At 54.0% G+C, this 13,652-nt stretch overlaps 1 protein-coding gene across 1 annotated transcript in view; it reads right to left on the bottom strand.

The window, feature by feature from the left end:
- The window catches only part of AR (androgen receptor), a 72,143-nt gene that overhangs the window by 36,492 nt on the left and 21,999 nt on the right, over positions 1-13,652 (bottom strand). Inside the window, exon 2 of the mRNA XM_068157596.1 lies at positions 803-954. Coding sequence (XP_068013697.1) covers positions 803-954 — 152 coding nt within the window. The remainder of the gene's footprint in view (positions 1-802; positions 955-13,652) is intronic.

The raw sequence follows: 13,652 nt of genomic DNA, 5'->3' as shown, positions 1-13,652 counted from the left end.
TTTCTTCAACAGAGACTCTGCTGCCCAGGAATCACCACCTTTAACTGCAGACCTTGCTGACCCACAGCCCAGTCTGCTGGGCTCTGTCCTGCCACATGCTAATTCCCAAGATGGTGCAAAGACCTTGCTGTTGACAGCTAACATCTAGGCTCAACACTTACATCTGCAGAGCCTCAAACTACAGAGCTGTAGATGGAGAAGTTGCTTTCTCAAGGGCTGGAGAGAAGGGTCATGGACACTGAGGTCAGAGCATGGCTCTCAATGCACAGCCAGTTCTGCTGGTTTGCAGGCATTGAGAGCAGTGACCCTCTGAATGGGATGGAAGAGAAGAAAAGCATCTCCTAAATGTGGAGTTGTGGGTCTGAGCTCACAGGAGGGCTGGGAATCAAGAGGAGAGCAGGAACTGACCACTGCAAGGTCTTACTGGGTCACTAAGACAATCAGGCATTGCCAAGGACTGTGTTTTGGCAAAGTGGTTTGGCTGCTTTTTGAGGGCAATCTGTAATGTGGAATGGCAAAGGCAGGACAAAGAAATCAACCTACCCTTGAATCCTCTCCTTAGAAACCCACCACCTTTTGTCCCCACCTCTTCTGCCTCAGCCCCCTTGGCTTGGCAGCTCCCTGAAGCAGGGCTGCTTAACCTCTTCCAACAAGAGCAAAGCATATCCTGATGCCTTCAGCACTGAGATGTTCATGACTGGACTGCCACAGGACCTGTGTCAGCAGGACTTGACTCTGGCTGCTTTGGAAGCCAGCACCTGGAGGTGGGAGTGGTTTCCCCTCCTCTCCCTGCACGCATTACCTTCAGCTGCCCGCTTGAAGAAGACTTTGCAGCTACCACAAGTGAGGGCTCCATAGTGGCACCCAGATGCTTCATCTCCACAGATCAGGCAAGTCTTTTGAGGTGGAAAGTAATAGTCAATGGGCAAGACATGTTCCCGGCCAGCCTCCAACCTGCAGCAGAAAACAGGGAGGGAAGAAGAGCAGAAGGGTCAGCAGATGTGGTTAGCACAAGTGGGTGAGCAGCTGGCAGAACATTCGTGGCAAACCCCAGCATCTTGGTGATGGGACAAAGCAAGCTCTGATCAGCAAAGAGTGACTGAGCCAAGCCTCACTCTGCTCAGACAGAAGACCAAGCTGGGATAGCTCTCCTGACACTGCACCTAGACACAAGGGGTGACAGTGTGTGACAGGCATGGTGACAGCACAGCCTGGGAGCAGGAGACTGACTCAGACTGGCTGTTGATGGAATTTTGGCTTCTAAATCAAAACCCAGCCCTGCCTGTTCAGCAAGCACCATCATCCCACTACACTGAGACCACTGCCACTTTACTACAGGATCAATTCATCCCTTTGATTCTTAATTTAAACAAATTAAGTTTCTCCTAAGCCATCACAACTCCCTTAAGCTATTATTTCCTTCCTGCCTTTTCATTTGTCTTGCTTCTTTTCTATTTCCCCCTTCCAAGACCCAGCAACAGCTGGGTGGAAGCTTCTTCTCAGATGCCTCACTCATCCACATGACTACTAAATCCAGCCAGAAGCCTCTGGTGAAAACATAAAGCATTTGCTGTGCATGTGTCCCAGCAATCCCATGGCCAAAGGCACTGCCTTTGCTTCTCCCAGTGACAGGGGGCACACTGGGCCAGTGCCACCGAGGTGCCTGCCCTGGGCTGCTCCCATGGGCAGTGCACAGCCCTGCCAACCACAAAGGAGTGAAAACAAACCTCAGAGTTAAAGTTGCAGGGTCTGCCAGAGAACGGTGACTGAATGCTGGAAGTGGGACAGTGCAGATCAGGGAGCTTTAACCTTTTCCATTTGCCAGCTCAGCACTCAGGAAAACTTGTTTAGGGGGTTCACTCTGGGTAGCTGGAAGCAGGAATGGGGATGGAAACCATCTGGAAGCAGGGGCAGAGCACGAACTCCACGAAGCTCTGGGGCCACCTTTGCCTGTTGCTGCTTTCCTCAACCTCCAGTTTTGACATAACCACTTCCAAGCTCTGCTGGGGAGGCAGGAGGAGCCTCCTGCAACCCTGGCACACCCCAGGCAGGTGCTAAGCATAAGAGGATGCAGCGGTTGTGGGGTGCTCAGGAGGCAGAGGTCCACCCTGCCACCCCTCCTGTCTCTCCCCAGCTGGCAGAGCCTGCAGCTCACTTGGGACTGCATCCCGAGGAGCCAGCACCCCGGGGGAGAATGTCACCCCTGCATGCCAGGCTGACATTGTGCCAGCCACCCACATTAACCCCAGCACTGAGATGCTCTCCAGCCCTCCTCTCCAGCTGCACATCCTCATGCTCCCCTCCACCCATCTGCCCCAATCCTTCCGCCCTGGTCGGTGCCCATCCTGCCGCCTCCCTCCCGACACAGGCAGCCACACGCCTGTCTGAGCAGATCTGTGGAGGAGCTGCTTTTGGGGAAGGGAGGGCAGCAAGGGTGGCACTTCTCAGAATCCCAAGGCAGCACAGATCCAGGCAGCACGAGGAGCAATAAACAGCATTTCCAGTTCTTTGCTAAGCTCTGCTCTTTCTCAAAGCAGCAGATGGGGCAATTAGCTTCTAACAGTCAGCAGCAGGTCACTGCAACTTTTGGGTCCAAATCAGATCTGCTTTTTGTTTCTGGTACTGCTCTGAATGCTGGCAGGTGAGCTCTTAGAAAGTAAGTTATATTAAAAGCAAATGTGACAATTGTGGGGCTTCTAGGAAAAAAAAAAGGGGGGAGGGGGAGGAGGGGGGGAAAAAAGGAGTGTTTATACTCAGAAAAGCCTCATTTGGGCTCAGGAGTAAAGCCAAAGTCCACTGAAACAGAGAACAGCCCTGGGAGAGGGGGCAGCCAGAACCCACGCTGTGAATCTTCTGCAAGGTCTGGCAGCTTCCAGGAAAAGGGGTCAAAGACAGAGCCCAGGGGGCAAGGGTCCTCTACCCCAAGAGGCCAGCACCTCTTCTCCCATGGCTCCACAGGTAGCTCTGCTCAGCTGGGTATGACACACACCAGAGAATATCTGAACACCAAGAGAGCAGCTGCCAACAGCAAGGTTTAACTAAGTGAAGATCTGTGTGCTGTCTGTGCTAGCCACAAGCTTTCCCACTGGGGTTTCCATGCTACAAAGCCAGGTATGGCTGCCTGCACTTGGAAGGCTGAGACTGCTGCAGGCACCTGGGCAGTTAGCTCCCACACCATCCTTCACCTCTCCCCCATTTCCCTTCACTGCTCCCAGAACAGAGGGAGATCCTGCAGCCTGCACAGGCACAAACAGCAGTCCCAGGGACACAGAATCATAGAATGGTTTGGGTTGGAAGGGACCTCCAAAGCTCATCCAGTCCAACCCCTCTGCATTCCACAAGGACATCCTCCCCTAGGGCAGGTTGCTTAGAGCCTTGATGAGTCTGACCTTGCATAGCTCCAGGGATGAGACCTCAACTGCCTCCCTGGGCAACCTGCTCCAGTGTTCCACCACCCTCATTGTAAAGAACTTGCTCTTAACATTCAATCTAAATCTCTTCTCTCATTTCAAACCATTGCCTCTCACCCTTTCCCTGCAGGCCTTTGCAAACAGTCCCTCTGCAGCCTTCTTGTAGCCTCCTTCAGGTACTGGCAGGCTGCTGTTAGATCTCCCTGGAGCCTTCTCTTCTGCAGGCTGAACAACCCCAGCTCCCTCAGCCTGTCCTCACAACAGAGATGTTCCAGCCCCCTGATCATTTTCATGACCTCTGGACCTGCTCCATCAGGTCCATGTCCTTCCTGTGTGGAGGGCTCCAGAGCTGGACACAGTAGTCCAAGGTGAAGCCTTACCAGAGCAGAGCAGAGTGTCATCTCTCCATCTGCTGGCCACACTCCTTTTGATGCAGGATTAATCTCCTTATTGTACACCAGCTTCAGGAGCCCTGCAGCAAGGACAGTGATGTGCTCACGCAGGGTCAGGAGCTTGCTTGGCACCTTCTGCTCAGGCATTTTCCTTCTGGTAATAGGAGCAGCTTCTTTAGCCCAGACTATCCACTCCCTTTTGTTCCACTTCCCAACAGACATAAAGATTTTACATGAGAGAAAGTGCTGCCCTCAAGAACAGATGAGGAACTGGTTTAAATCATGCCATGGGCTGAAAAATGCTTCCCAGTGTAGAGAGGGTAAGAGACTGCTCACAAGAGGGATGTGGAACTGATGGAGCAGGTCCAAAGAAGGCAAATGGAGATGATCAGAGGGCTGCAGCACCTCTGCTATAAGGACAGGCTGAGAGAGCTGGGATTGTTCAGCTTGGAGAAGAGGAGGCTCTGGGGAGTCCTTAGAGCAGCCTTCCAGTATTTGAAGGCAGCTACAGGACAGCTTGAGAGGGACTTTACAAAAGCATAGAGTGACAGGACAAGGGGCAATGGCTTCAAAGTGGAAGAAGCTGGATTTAGATCAGGTATTAGGAGGAAATTCTTCCCCATGAGTGTGATAAGGCAGAGGCACAGGCTGCCCAGAAAAGTTGTGGAGATTCCAAACCTGTCAGTGTTTAAAGCCAGGTCTGGATGGGCCTGGAGAAACTTGGTCTAGTGGGAGGTGTGCCTGCCCATGGTTTGAACTAGATGATCTTTAAGGTCCCTTCCAACCCAAACCATTCTACAGTTCTGTGATTCTGTGCTGCTGGGATGCCTCATGTCAAGCAAAGCCTAACTGCCATCAGAGCACCAGTCTGCTCTTCACACAGGTCAGGGCACTTCAGGGAAGAGCTTTTCTAAGCCACTCACACCTTGAGAGTAAAGCCTGAGATGGGACAATTCCTGGTGAGCTCACAACCCAGGCTCACCTCTCTGCTCTCATCTTGCTGTCATTTGCATCCTTCAGCTCCTGACATGAGAGCTATGCAGGTCCCACCTAAACTGCAGGTTAATAACTGGAGCAGGGTTTCTAATCTCTCTTCAGGAGGCAAGAAACATTCTGAATGATTCCTCATCTTTTCAGCAGCAGCAATTGGCATCAATGACTCATCTGTAGGTGCTGCTCAACCACTCTTCCCAGACAATCTCACATTCCAAGGCTCTTCTTGAATTACTGATTAAGGGGAGGAGATGCAGTCTGCTGCAATCTATCTGCCATGGCTAAGCCCTGATGCAGCACACAGCTCCCTGTACTGCCCTCCCCAGCACCCTGCCCATCCTCCCAGTGCCACCTCACTGAGAGCTGGGGTCTGAGAGCTGGGGTCGAGCAGGCACTGCTAAGAAACAGCCAGCAGCAGATATAAAAGCATGGCTAGAAATGCTTCAGTTATCCCACAGTTCTCTAGGTCCCAGCAGAACCAGACCTCCAGACCCTGACCACCTCTCACCTTTTTTCTCCTCTCTGTGTGATCAGAAAGCCAAAAAAAGGACTAATTTATCTTTTTTTTCCCCCCATAAGACTTTCCACACTGTGCTTTCCCTTCTCTTTGCACTGTTTCATGCTGGGAACAAACAGAAGTGGCTCTTGCAGCAGCAGAGAGCCTGTTGTGAGGAGAGAAGCAGGACCTCCAGAAGACCTTGGAGTGGGTTTGAGGCTTAATTATTTCAAGTTGCAAAGAAGCTTAGCAATGAATGCTGTAGGGGCATTTCAGCAGCTGTTTGTCCAGCAGAAGAGTTCAGCAAGGGCAGACACACCTCCAGGCAGGTCTGTCCCAGTGCACCACACACGTGCACCTACCAGGGGCTGAGCAAGCACATATTCTCCCTGCAAATCCCTTTGTGCTCTGCCAGTGTCCACTCCTAGGTGGAAATCAGGAGGAGCTGGTGGACTCTAGAGGTTAATCCTGGCTGTAGGACAGGCTCATCCCAGCTCTAACACCTTCGGGCTTGCACTGAGCAGGATTCAGCACCTGAGCCCTGCTAGGTCAGGACAGGGACAGGGCAGGACTGGGCACAGGCTGAGCCCCGAGCACCAGCACCACTTCCAGCTCCCTTCTGCACCTTCACCACCGGCAGCTGCTGCCCACAGAGCTCAAGGATTGGCCCAGGAACACCCCTGGTTTTAAAAAGACTCCAACTTGCCTTTTGGTTTGGATCTTTAGAGGGGAAATGGTGAGGAAAATACAGCTGAAAGCATGGGCAGCTGGGAGTGTGCTGCAATAATGGGACCCTCAACCATCCATCTGCTGGTTTCCAAGAGACCTTTCAAGGGCTTTCTCAAAATCTCTAGGTAAGAGTACTGCAGAAGATGGCTAAGAGTGGCTGCAGTGCCCTGGGGACTGGCAGTGCCCTGGGCAGAGCCCCTGACACCCCCCTGGCCCCGCCACCAGCAGCGACTGCAGCGCCTGCACAGGGGACTGGAGGGGACTAAGTGGTGTTTGCAGCTCCTGTGCCAGAGCCAGGAAGGTGGCTCTGCAGCAGGCTCATGGTGGGCTGCCCAAAAGCTTGCCCCGAGGGGAAGTTTGCACTCTGGTGCTACCTGCTGCCTGCCCCCACCGCTCAGGTCTGACAAAAGCAGCAGCCAGCACCTCCTGGGGGGCTCGGGGGGACATGGCCACTGCATGCACAAAATATGGCAAGTGTCACCGTGCCTGAGAAAGCCAAAGCAGGGAGATAGCCCAGCGCAGGCAGACACAACTGCAGCAGCAGTGACGTCGGGCAGAGATTCCAGCCCCGGCACACAGCTCGAAGGCCAAGGTCAGCGCAGCTCGCGGAGGAGCACGGCGGTTTCCAGGGGGAGAACAAACAACTGCAGCACCTCCCTGCTGGCTGGCTGCAGGAAGAATTTCCCTGGCCTTTCAGGAGGCTTCTTGAAGCAAATTGAGCTTCCTGAGCTCCTGCCAGCTGCAGATATTTCTGTGGAGCAGGAGGAAGAAAGGTCTTCCTTCTGTGCCTCCTGCGCGAGGCAGGCACTTGTTTGTCACTGCCCCATCCCACCCAGCAGCCCAGATGTCACAACACACCCAGGGAACCAAGGGCAAGCAGGGACAAGGGCCAAGGCAACCACTTCTCAGCCCACAGAGAGAGTAACCATCTCAGCAGCAGATGGCACACGCTGCCCAAAAGGAGCCAAGGTGCAACTGTCTGTCCCCCACACCCCCACCCCACCACCCCAAGAAGTTCTGAGCCCAGAGGCAGACCATGCAGGGCTGTGGAGCAAATAGAATAGAATAGAATAGACCAGACCAGCTTGGAAGAGACCTTCGAGATCAAGTCCAACCTATCATCCAGCACCATCTAATCAACTAAACCATGGCACCAAGCACCCCATCCAGTCTCTTCCTGAACACCTCCAGTGATGGTGACTCCACTACCTCCCTGAGCAGCACATTCCAATGGCCAACAACTCTCTCTGGGAAGAACTTTCTCCTCACCTCCAGCCTAAACCTCCCCTGGCACAACTTGAAATTGTGTCCTCTTGTTCTGGTGCTGGTTGCCTGGGAGAAGAGACCAACCCCCACCTGGCTACAACCTCCCTTCAGGTAGTTGTAGAGATCAAGAAGGTCTCCCCTGAGCCTCCTCTTCTCCAGGCTAAGCAACCCCAGCTCCCTCAGCCTCTCCTCACAGGGCTGTGCTCCAGACCCCTCCCCAGCTTTGTTGCCCTTCTCTGGACACCTTCCAGCACCTCAACATCTTTCCTAAACTGAGGGGCCCAGAACTGGACACAAAGGTGCAGCCAAGGTGCAACTATCCCCCCACCCCCACCCCCAGAAGTTCTGAGCCCACAGGCAGACCATGCAGGGCTATGGAGCCAAGGTGCAACTGTCCCCCACCACCCCCAGAAGTTCTGAGCCCAGAGGCAGAGCATGCAAGGCTGTGTGCTGCTGTCCCTGCGTGGTGTCTGCAGCCCACACACGGAGCCTACCTGCTCCAGTGAGGCAGTCTGGTTAAGCACCTCACCCATGCTGGCTGAGCACGATGCATATTCCTCACACTCCCTCTGTTTTCCATCAGTCTGACAGAACTGAACAGACACAATTTCCACCTCCTTCCCTCTCAAGTCTGACATTTTCCACGGCAGAATTGCTCTGGCAGCACAGCCCACCAGGCTGAACAAAGCGTGGCAGCCTGCTTCCAGGCTGGGCCGGCACAACCTCCTTGTGCCATTAGCTCGCTGCCGGAACTGCTGGGGGACAATGCCTGCACCAGAGGGCTTGGAACCCACTTTGAGATTAAGCTGCCTTCTCCAGAAGCATGCCTGCTAAAGCTGAGTGGTGGGTTTGCAAGCACAGGGACTCAGCTGGCCTTTGAAGAACCCCTACCAAGATCTGCCTGCTCACCCCCAGTGGCTGTCAGGCAGCCCCGCTCACGCCAGCCATTAGCTGGGAAGCCCCAGGGCAGAGAGCTTTTGGTCACACAGCCTGTGCTTCAGAGAAGGTGCCTGGTGGGTTTGCACCTTATCAAAGGTGCTTCACCTAAAAATCTGCCTGGCCATAGTGCTGGAGAAGATGCTAAGCCATGAACTGAGTGAGCACTTGCACACCAACCGGGATGACAAAGAATCCTGCCCGGTCAGCCAAAGTACTGGGCATTTCTGAGATGCTGTGGAACAGTAAATGCTGCCTTTAAAGTGGCATCTTCTGTGCCTGACATTTTCAAACACAATATTAAAGTAGCTGGCTGCCTGCCAGAGGAGTTAGGTGGCTGATGCCTGGACAAAGGTCTGTGACTCACGCTGAGGTGCCAGCCCCACCTTTCGCGAAGAGCACGACTGTTCACATCAGGCATGCTTCCCCTCTCCTGCTGCTGCCACTGGCTTCAGCCAGAGCTCAACTGAACCTTCCCTCAGCAGTCACTAAGCCACACTGATGCAGACAAGAAGGCACTTTGAAGCATCCCATCTGTTAACATGCTTGGAGCAGTTTAATCTCTGAGCACGCAGCCTTGTGCGCTGAATTCATTTCCTCCTTTCCTTTCTTTGTTGGCTTTTTTTTGCCTAAATAGCCTTGAATATGTTTCCAAACTGGCCATGCCTTGTTCCCCTGCCTAACTGCTGGAGGCAGAGAGGCCTCGATAGCATCTCTGGGAGGGCAGAGCACAGCAGGAACAGGAGGGACAGCCTGTGGTAAACACATCTGGGAACCGGATCTGCGCCGCGGATGACAGCGGGCTTGCCAAACATCCCTGCTATGGAGGGCAGGCGCAACCAGCAGGCCCTCAGGAGAAGGTCCTCCCACCAGCAGCTCCCAGGAGCGATGGCTGGGGCTTCTCCAGCTGAGACAAGGGCAGCAGGCGCCAGAGATGGCAGCAGGGAGGGCAGCAGGCTGCAGGGAGGGCAGCAGGCTGCAGGGAGGGCAGCAGGCTGCAGGGAGGGCAGCAGGCTGCAGGGAGGGCAGCAGGCTGCAGGGAGGGCAGCAGGCAGGGCAGCAGGCAGGGCAGCAGGCAGCAGGCAGGGCAGCAGGCAGCAGGGAGGGCAGCAGGCAGGGCAGCAGGCAGGACAGCAGGCAGGACAGCAGGCAGGACAGCAGGCAGGACAGCAGGCAGCAGGGAGGGCAGCAGCTCCCAAGCTGTCTCCCAGCCCAAGGGCCACAAATAGCTTCCACAAGCACAGCTGCAGGAACCTATTCTTAAATTAAAATGAGTTTTTCTTTTCAAGTGCTCTGTTTACTTGTTTTGACAGGGTGCTGTTTTCACACACTGGGTCCCAGGCACATCCAAAGCCCCACCTCTGGCAGCCCAGGCTCAGCAAGCCCATGGTTCTTTGTCCTTTGGCTGGAAAGGAGCTGGAGCTGCACCAACACGTGGCTGCCCTTAGTCCCAACACCCTGGGAACAGTCCCAACTGGCCACCCCAGCCAGCCAAACCACTGCTGCACATCTGCTGGGGGGGTGGACAGAAGAGGCCATGCCATAACCCAACCCACTGGGGACTCTCCTGACTTCAACAACCACCACTGGCTCTGTCCTTCCAGTCACCCTGAAGGAAGCAGCAGAAAATGAGGTTGCAAAGGTGTGAGGAGGTAGGCATGCTGTCCTGGGGTGCAAGTCACACTGCAGCCTCTGCAGCAGGCTACTGCCTGCATGTTGGATGCAGCACAAGACCAAAACTTCTGCCTCAAAACCCGAGCTCCAAGCAGGGAGCTCAGAGATCCGCTTGCATAAATCAGCTCAGAGAAGATTAAACACTTGATTTCCCCAGGGGGAGAAGGTATCTGTGGAAAGGGATGGCACAAATGGATTGCAAGGTTACTCATGATGGGAACTCACCTGATTATGAAGCATGTAGGGGACAAAAAAAACCAGAAGAGGAGTAATGCAAGCAAGCTTCAGCCCTGATGAGCACCCCAAGGCCACCAGGGCTGTACACCACATCATCCTGGTGACAGCAGTCACCTGGAGCCTCCAAGGACAAGGCCTTGGTGTCCTGGGTGCACAGGGAGCCATACTTATTGCCCAAGGAAACAATCTGTCCTGACTAGTGTTGCTTTAACTGGGTTCACCCCACAGCATAACCTTCCACCCTCAAATCCATCTCTGCTGCTGACAACAAGGAAATGTGCCTACAAAGACGATCACAAATAATGAGGTACTCTGGATCCACCTGTTTCATGTTCCAGGAGATGCTGCCAGAGAGGGAGCACAGGCTCCTTGAAAGCACCCTGGCTGCTCATGTGCTTGGCAGGGCACAGCAGGCTGGCAGTGCTGAGTACTGACTGCCTGCTTTTACAGGAAGCTCACAAGCTGAGCACAGGGAGACTAAACTAAACATCAGGAGAGGTGATGGGAGTGCCCTGGTGGCTTTTCACACCAGTCATCTCCACAGAATGGTTTGGGTTGGAAGGGACCTCCAAAGCTCATCCAGACCAACCCCTCTGCACTCAGCAGGGACATCCTCCACTACAGCAGGATGCTCAGAGCCTTGTGAGCTTGACCTTGAATAGCTCCAGGGATGGGACTTCCACCACCTCCCTGGGCAACCTGTTCCAGTGTTCCACCACCCTCATAGTAAAGAACTTCTTCCTGGTATCCAGTCTAAATCTGCTCTTCTCTAGTTTGAAGCCATTGCCCCTTGTCCTGTCACCACAGGCCTTTGCAAACAGTCTCTCTCCATCCTTCTCATAGCCCACTTCCATCAGGTCCATGTCCTTCCTGTGTTGAGAGCTCCAGACCGGTACACAGTACTGCAGGTGAGGTCTCAGCAGAGCAAAGTGGTAGAATCAGCTCTCTGATCTGCTGGCAACACACCTTTTGATGCAGCCCAGGATATGATTTGCCTTCTGGGCTGCAAGCTCACACTGCCTGCTCATGTCCTGCCCCCTTCAGGTACTGGCAGGCTGCTAATAGGGCTCCCCAGAGCCTTCTCTTCTCCAGGCTGAACAACCCCAGCTCCCTCTGCTTGTCTTTGTAGCAGAGGTGATCCCCCTCAAGATCTCTGATCTCCTCAGCCAGGGCCACCTCTCAGCAGCCCACATGTACCAGGGCTGGGAAGGGGACTGAAGGCTTTCCAGACCCAGGGTTGGCCATGCCACAAGCACAGCTTGGGACCATCAGAAAGAAGAGCAAAGCCACTCCCTCCCCATGCCCTTCAGATGCAGATTAATGCTCTCTTTGTGTTTGCTGCACACAGATCTTCATGCCAGTGCCACTTTGACACATCAGACAAGTAGTACCTGCTGCTGCCCACAAAGCCTCTGAGGGACAAGTCCTGCTCTGAGACTTCTCTTCTCCCAGGAAGGACACAGGGTAAGGGCAGGCTTTGCAGAGGCAGAGTGGTCCGCCAGCACAACCAGACCTGTGTCAGCACCCCCACGTGAACCCAGTATTCGATCTCCACGAATCATTTGGCCAATCTCCACAGTCCTGTTGCATCTGGAATGAAGACAACAGCTGCTGGAGGGGCAGCTGATCTGGTGTGCACAGCCTGATGTCAGTGCTGCTCACCTCTGCCTCTCTGCCACCCACAGACACCTCCTTCACAGCCTGGCAGCATTCACCAGCCTTGGCTTTTCAACACAGGGCAGGAAACCTCAGGGTCTGCATCCCCTCAGGTGCTGTCACCCCAAGCCCCATGGGCAGCAGAACCAGGCAGCCAACACCTGGGCACCCCAAGCATCAAAACTCCCCAAGACCCCTCCAGGGTCACCTCAAGCTGTGTTGTCTCTTTGCCAGAGCTGGCCTGACCCCTCCAGCCATTCCTCAGCAGGGACCTAAGGGGCAGGAGAAGGGTGCTGCTGCACAGGGCTCCCATCAGGGTCTCCAAGAACCTTCAGCAAACTCCACAGATCTGATAAAATAACTGCAGAAAGAAACCCAAGGTGGGCTGACCAACATCAGCATCACAGAGAGCATCAAATGTCAGCATCATTTAACTAGGCAACGAGGATCCCTCTGCTGAAACCATCCATTTCCAGCTTTTCTGTTGCAGGAATCCCCTGAAGAGCACATTCAGCATCATTCCTACCTTCACACTTCCTCTCTGCCATGTGCAGAGTGTGTTCATCTTCCACAGGGCCTGGCTGGTGCCTCTGCAGAGGATGTGACAGCTCTCTTCATTAGCAGGAGCCTGCTCCTCTAGCCAATACCTTCTCCTTTTTAGAGCAATTACATAGCTTGTCCTGACTCTTGCTTTTCCACTCTGTAGGTTAGGAAATGCTGTGCTACATACTTCAGATTGATTAGCTGCTGGGTTAATATTTTAGTTGGGACAAGTTCCAATCAAAGGCATCCCTCAATTCAAGGGAAATGTGGCCATTGCAGGTGTTCTGGTAAGCCAGCAGCACACCTATCAAAGCTGACCTTATTTCAAAGCAGTTCTCTATCAAAACCCAAGCCAGGCTTGTTAGTGAGCTGCAGACTCGCTGGCTGGCCTCCCCCTAAAGGCTCTCCACAATTTGACTAGCTGCTGGGTTCCATGCCTCATTCTCTGCATGGGCTGGAAGAAAACTTCCCCCATTTTCTGGCTTTGTCAGCCCTGAGGAGATCTCAGCTGGGGCCTTTGAGCTGAGCTGGCTGCAGGAATTGGATTTGCTCTGCTTTCCAGAGCTGGTTTAGCCATACAGTGGATTCCTGGTGCTGACTCCTGCGTGGAGCTCAGCGTCCGCCAAGATGCCAGCAAAAGCCATGAACCTCCCACTATCATATTTCACTGGCCTCCCCTGAGTTTCCCAGGCTCTAGTAAACACAGGCTCCCACATTCTTCCTTGATGAGAAAGTGAGACTGTGACTCCACACCTTGTCCTGCTTGCAACACATCCTCAGCAGCGTTCCTCTTGCTTGTGGCCAATGAACTGCCCCAGCAGCTCTGCAGCCAGAGCTGGCACCTGCCTCTGATCCTCTGCAAGCTCATCACATGGGCTTCCACACTTTCCAGTTTCTGGGCCACTCAATCTAAGAAGGACATTGAGACACTTGAATGTGTCCAGAGAAGGGCAACAAAGCTGGGGAGGGGTCTGGAGCACAGCCCTGTGAGGAGAGGCTGAGGGAGCTGGGGTTGCTTAGCCTGGAGAACAGGAGGCTCAGGGGAGACCTTCTTGATCTCTCCAACTACCTGAAGGGAGGTTGTAGCCAGGTGGGGGTTGGTCTCTTCTCCCAGGCAACCAGCACCAGAACAAGAGGACATAGTCTCAAACTGTGCCAAGGGAAGTTTAGGCTGGAGGTGAGGAGAAAGTTCTTCCCAGAGAGAGTTGTTGGCCATTGCAATGTGCTGCCCAGGGAGGTGGTGGAGTCACCATCCCTGGAGGTGTTCAAGAGGGGATTGGACATGGCTCTTGGTGCCATGGTTTAGTAGCCATGAGGTGT

Source organism: Melanerpes formicivorus, unplaced genomic scaffold (genome assembly GCF_026170545.1).
Source record: "Melanerpes formicivorus ecotype bairdi unplaced genomic scaffold, bMelFor1.0.p_v2 SCAF_37, whole genome shotgun sequence".
Classification (NCBI taxonomy): Eukaryota; Metazoa; Chordata; class Aves; order Piciformes; family Picidae; genus Melanerpes; species Melanerpes formicivorus.
The sequence above is the reverse complement of the archived record's forward strand: the minus strand, read 5'-3'. Positions and strand labels throughout refer to the sequence as shown.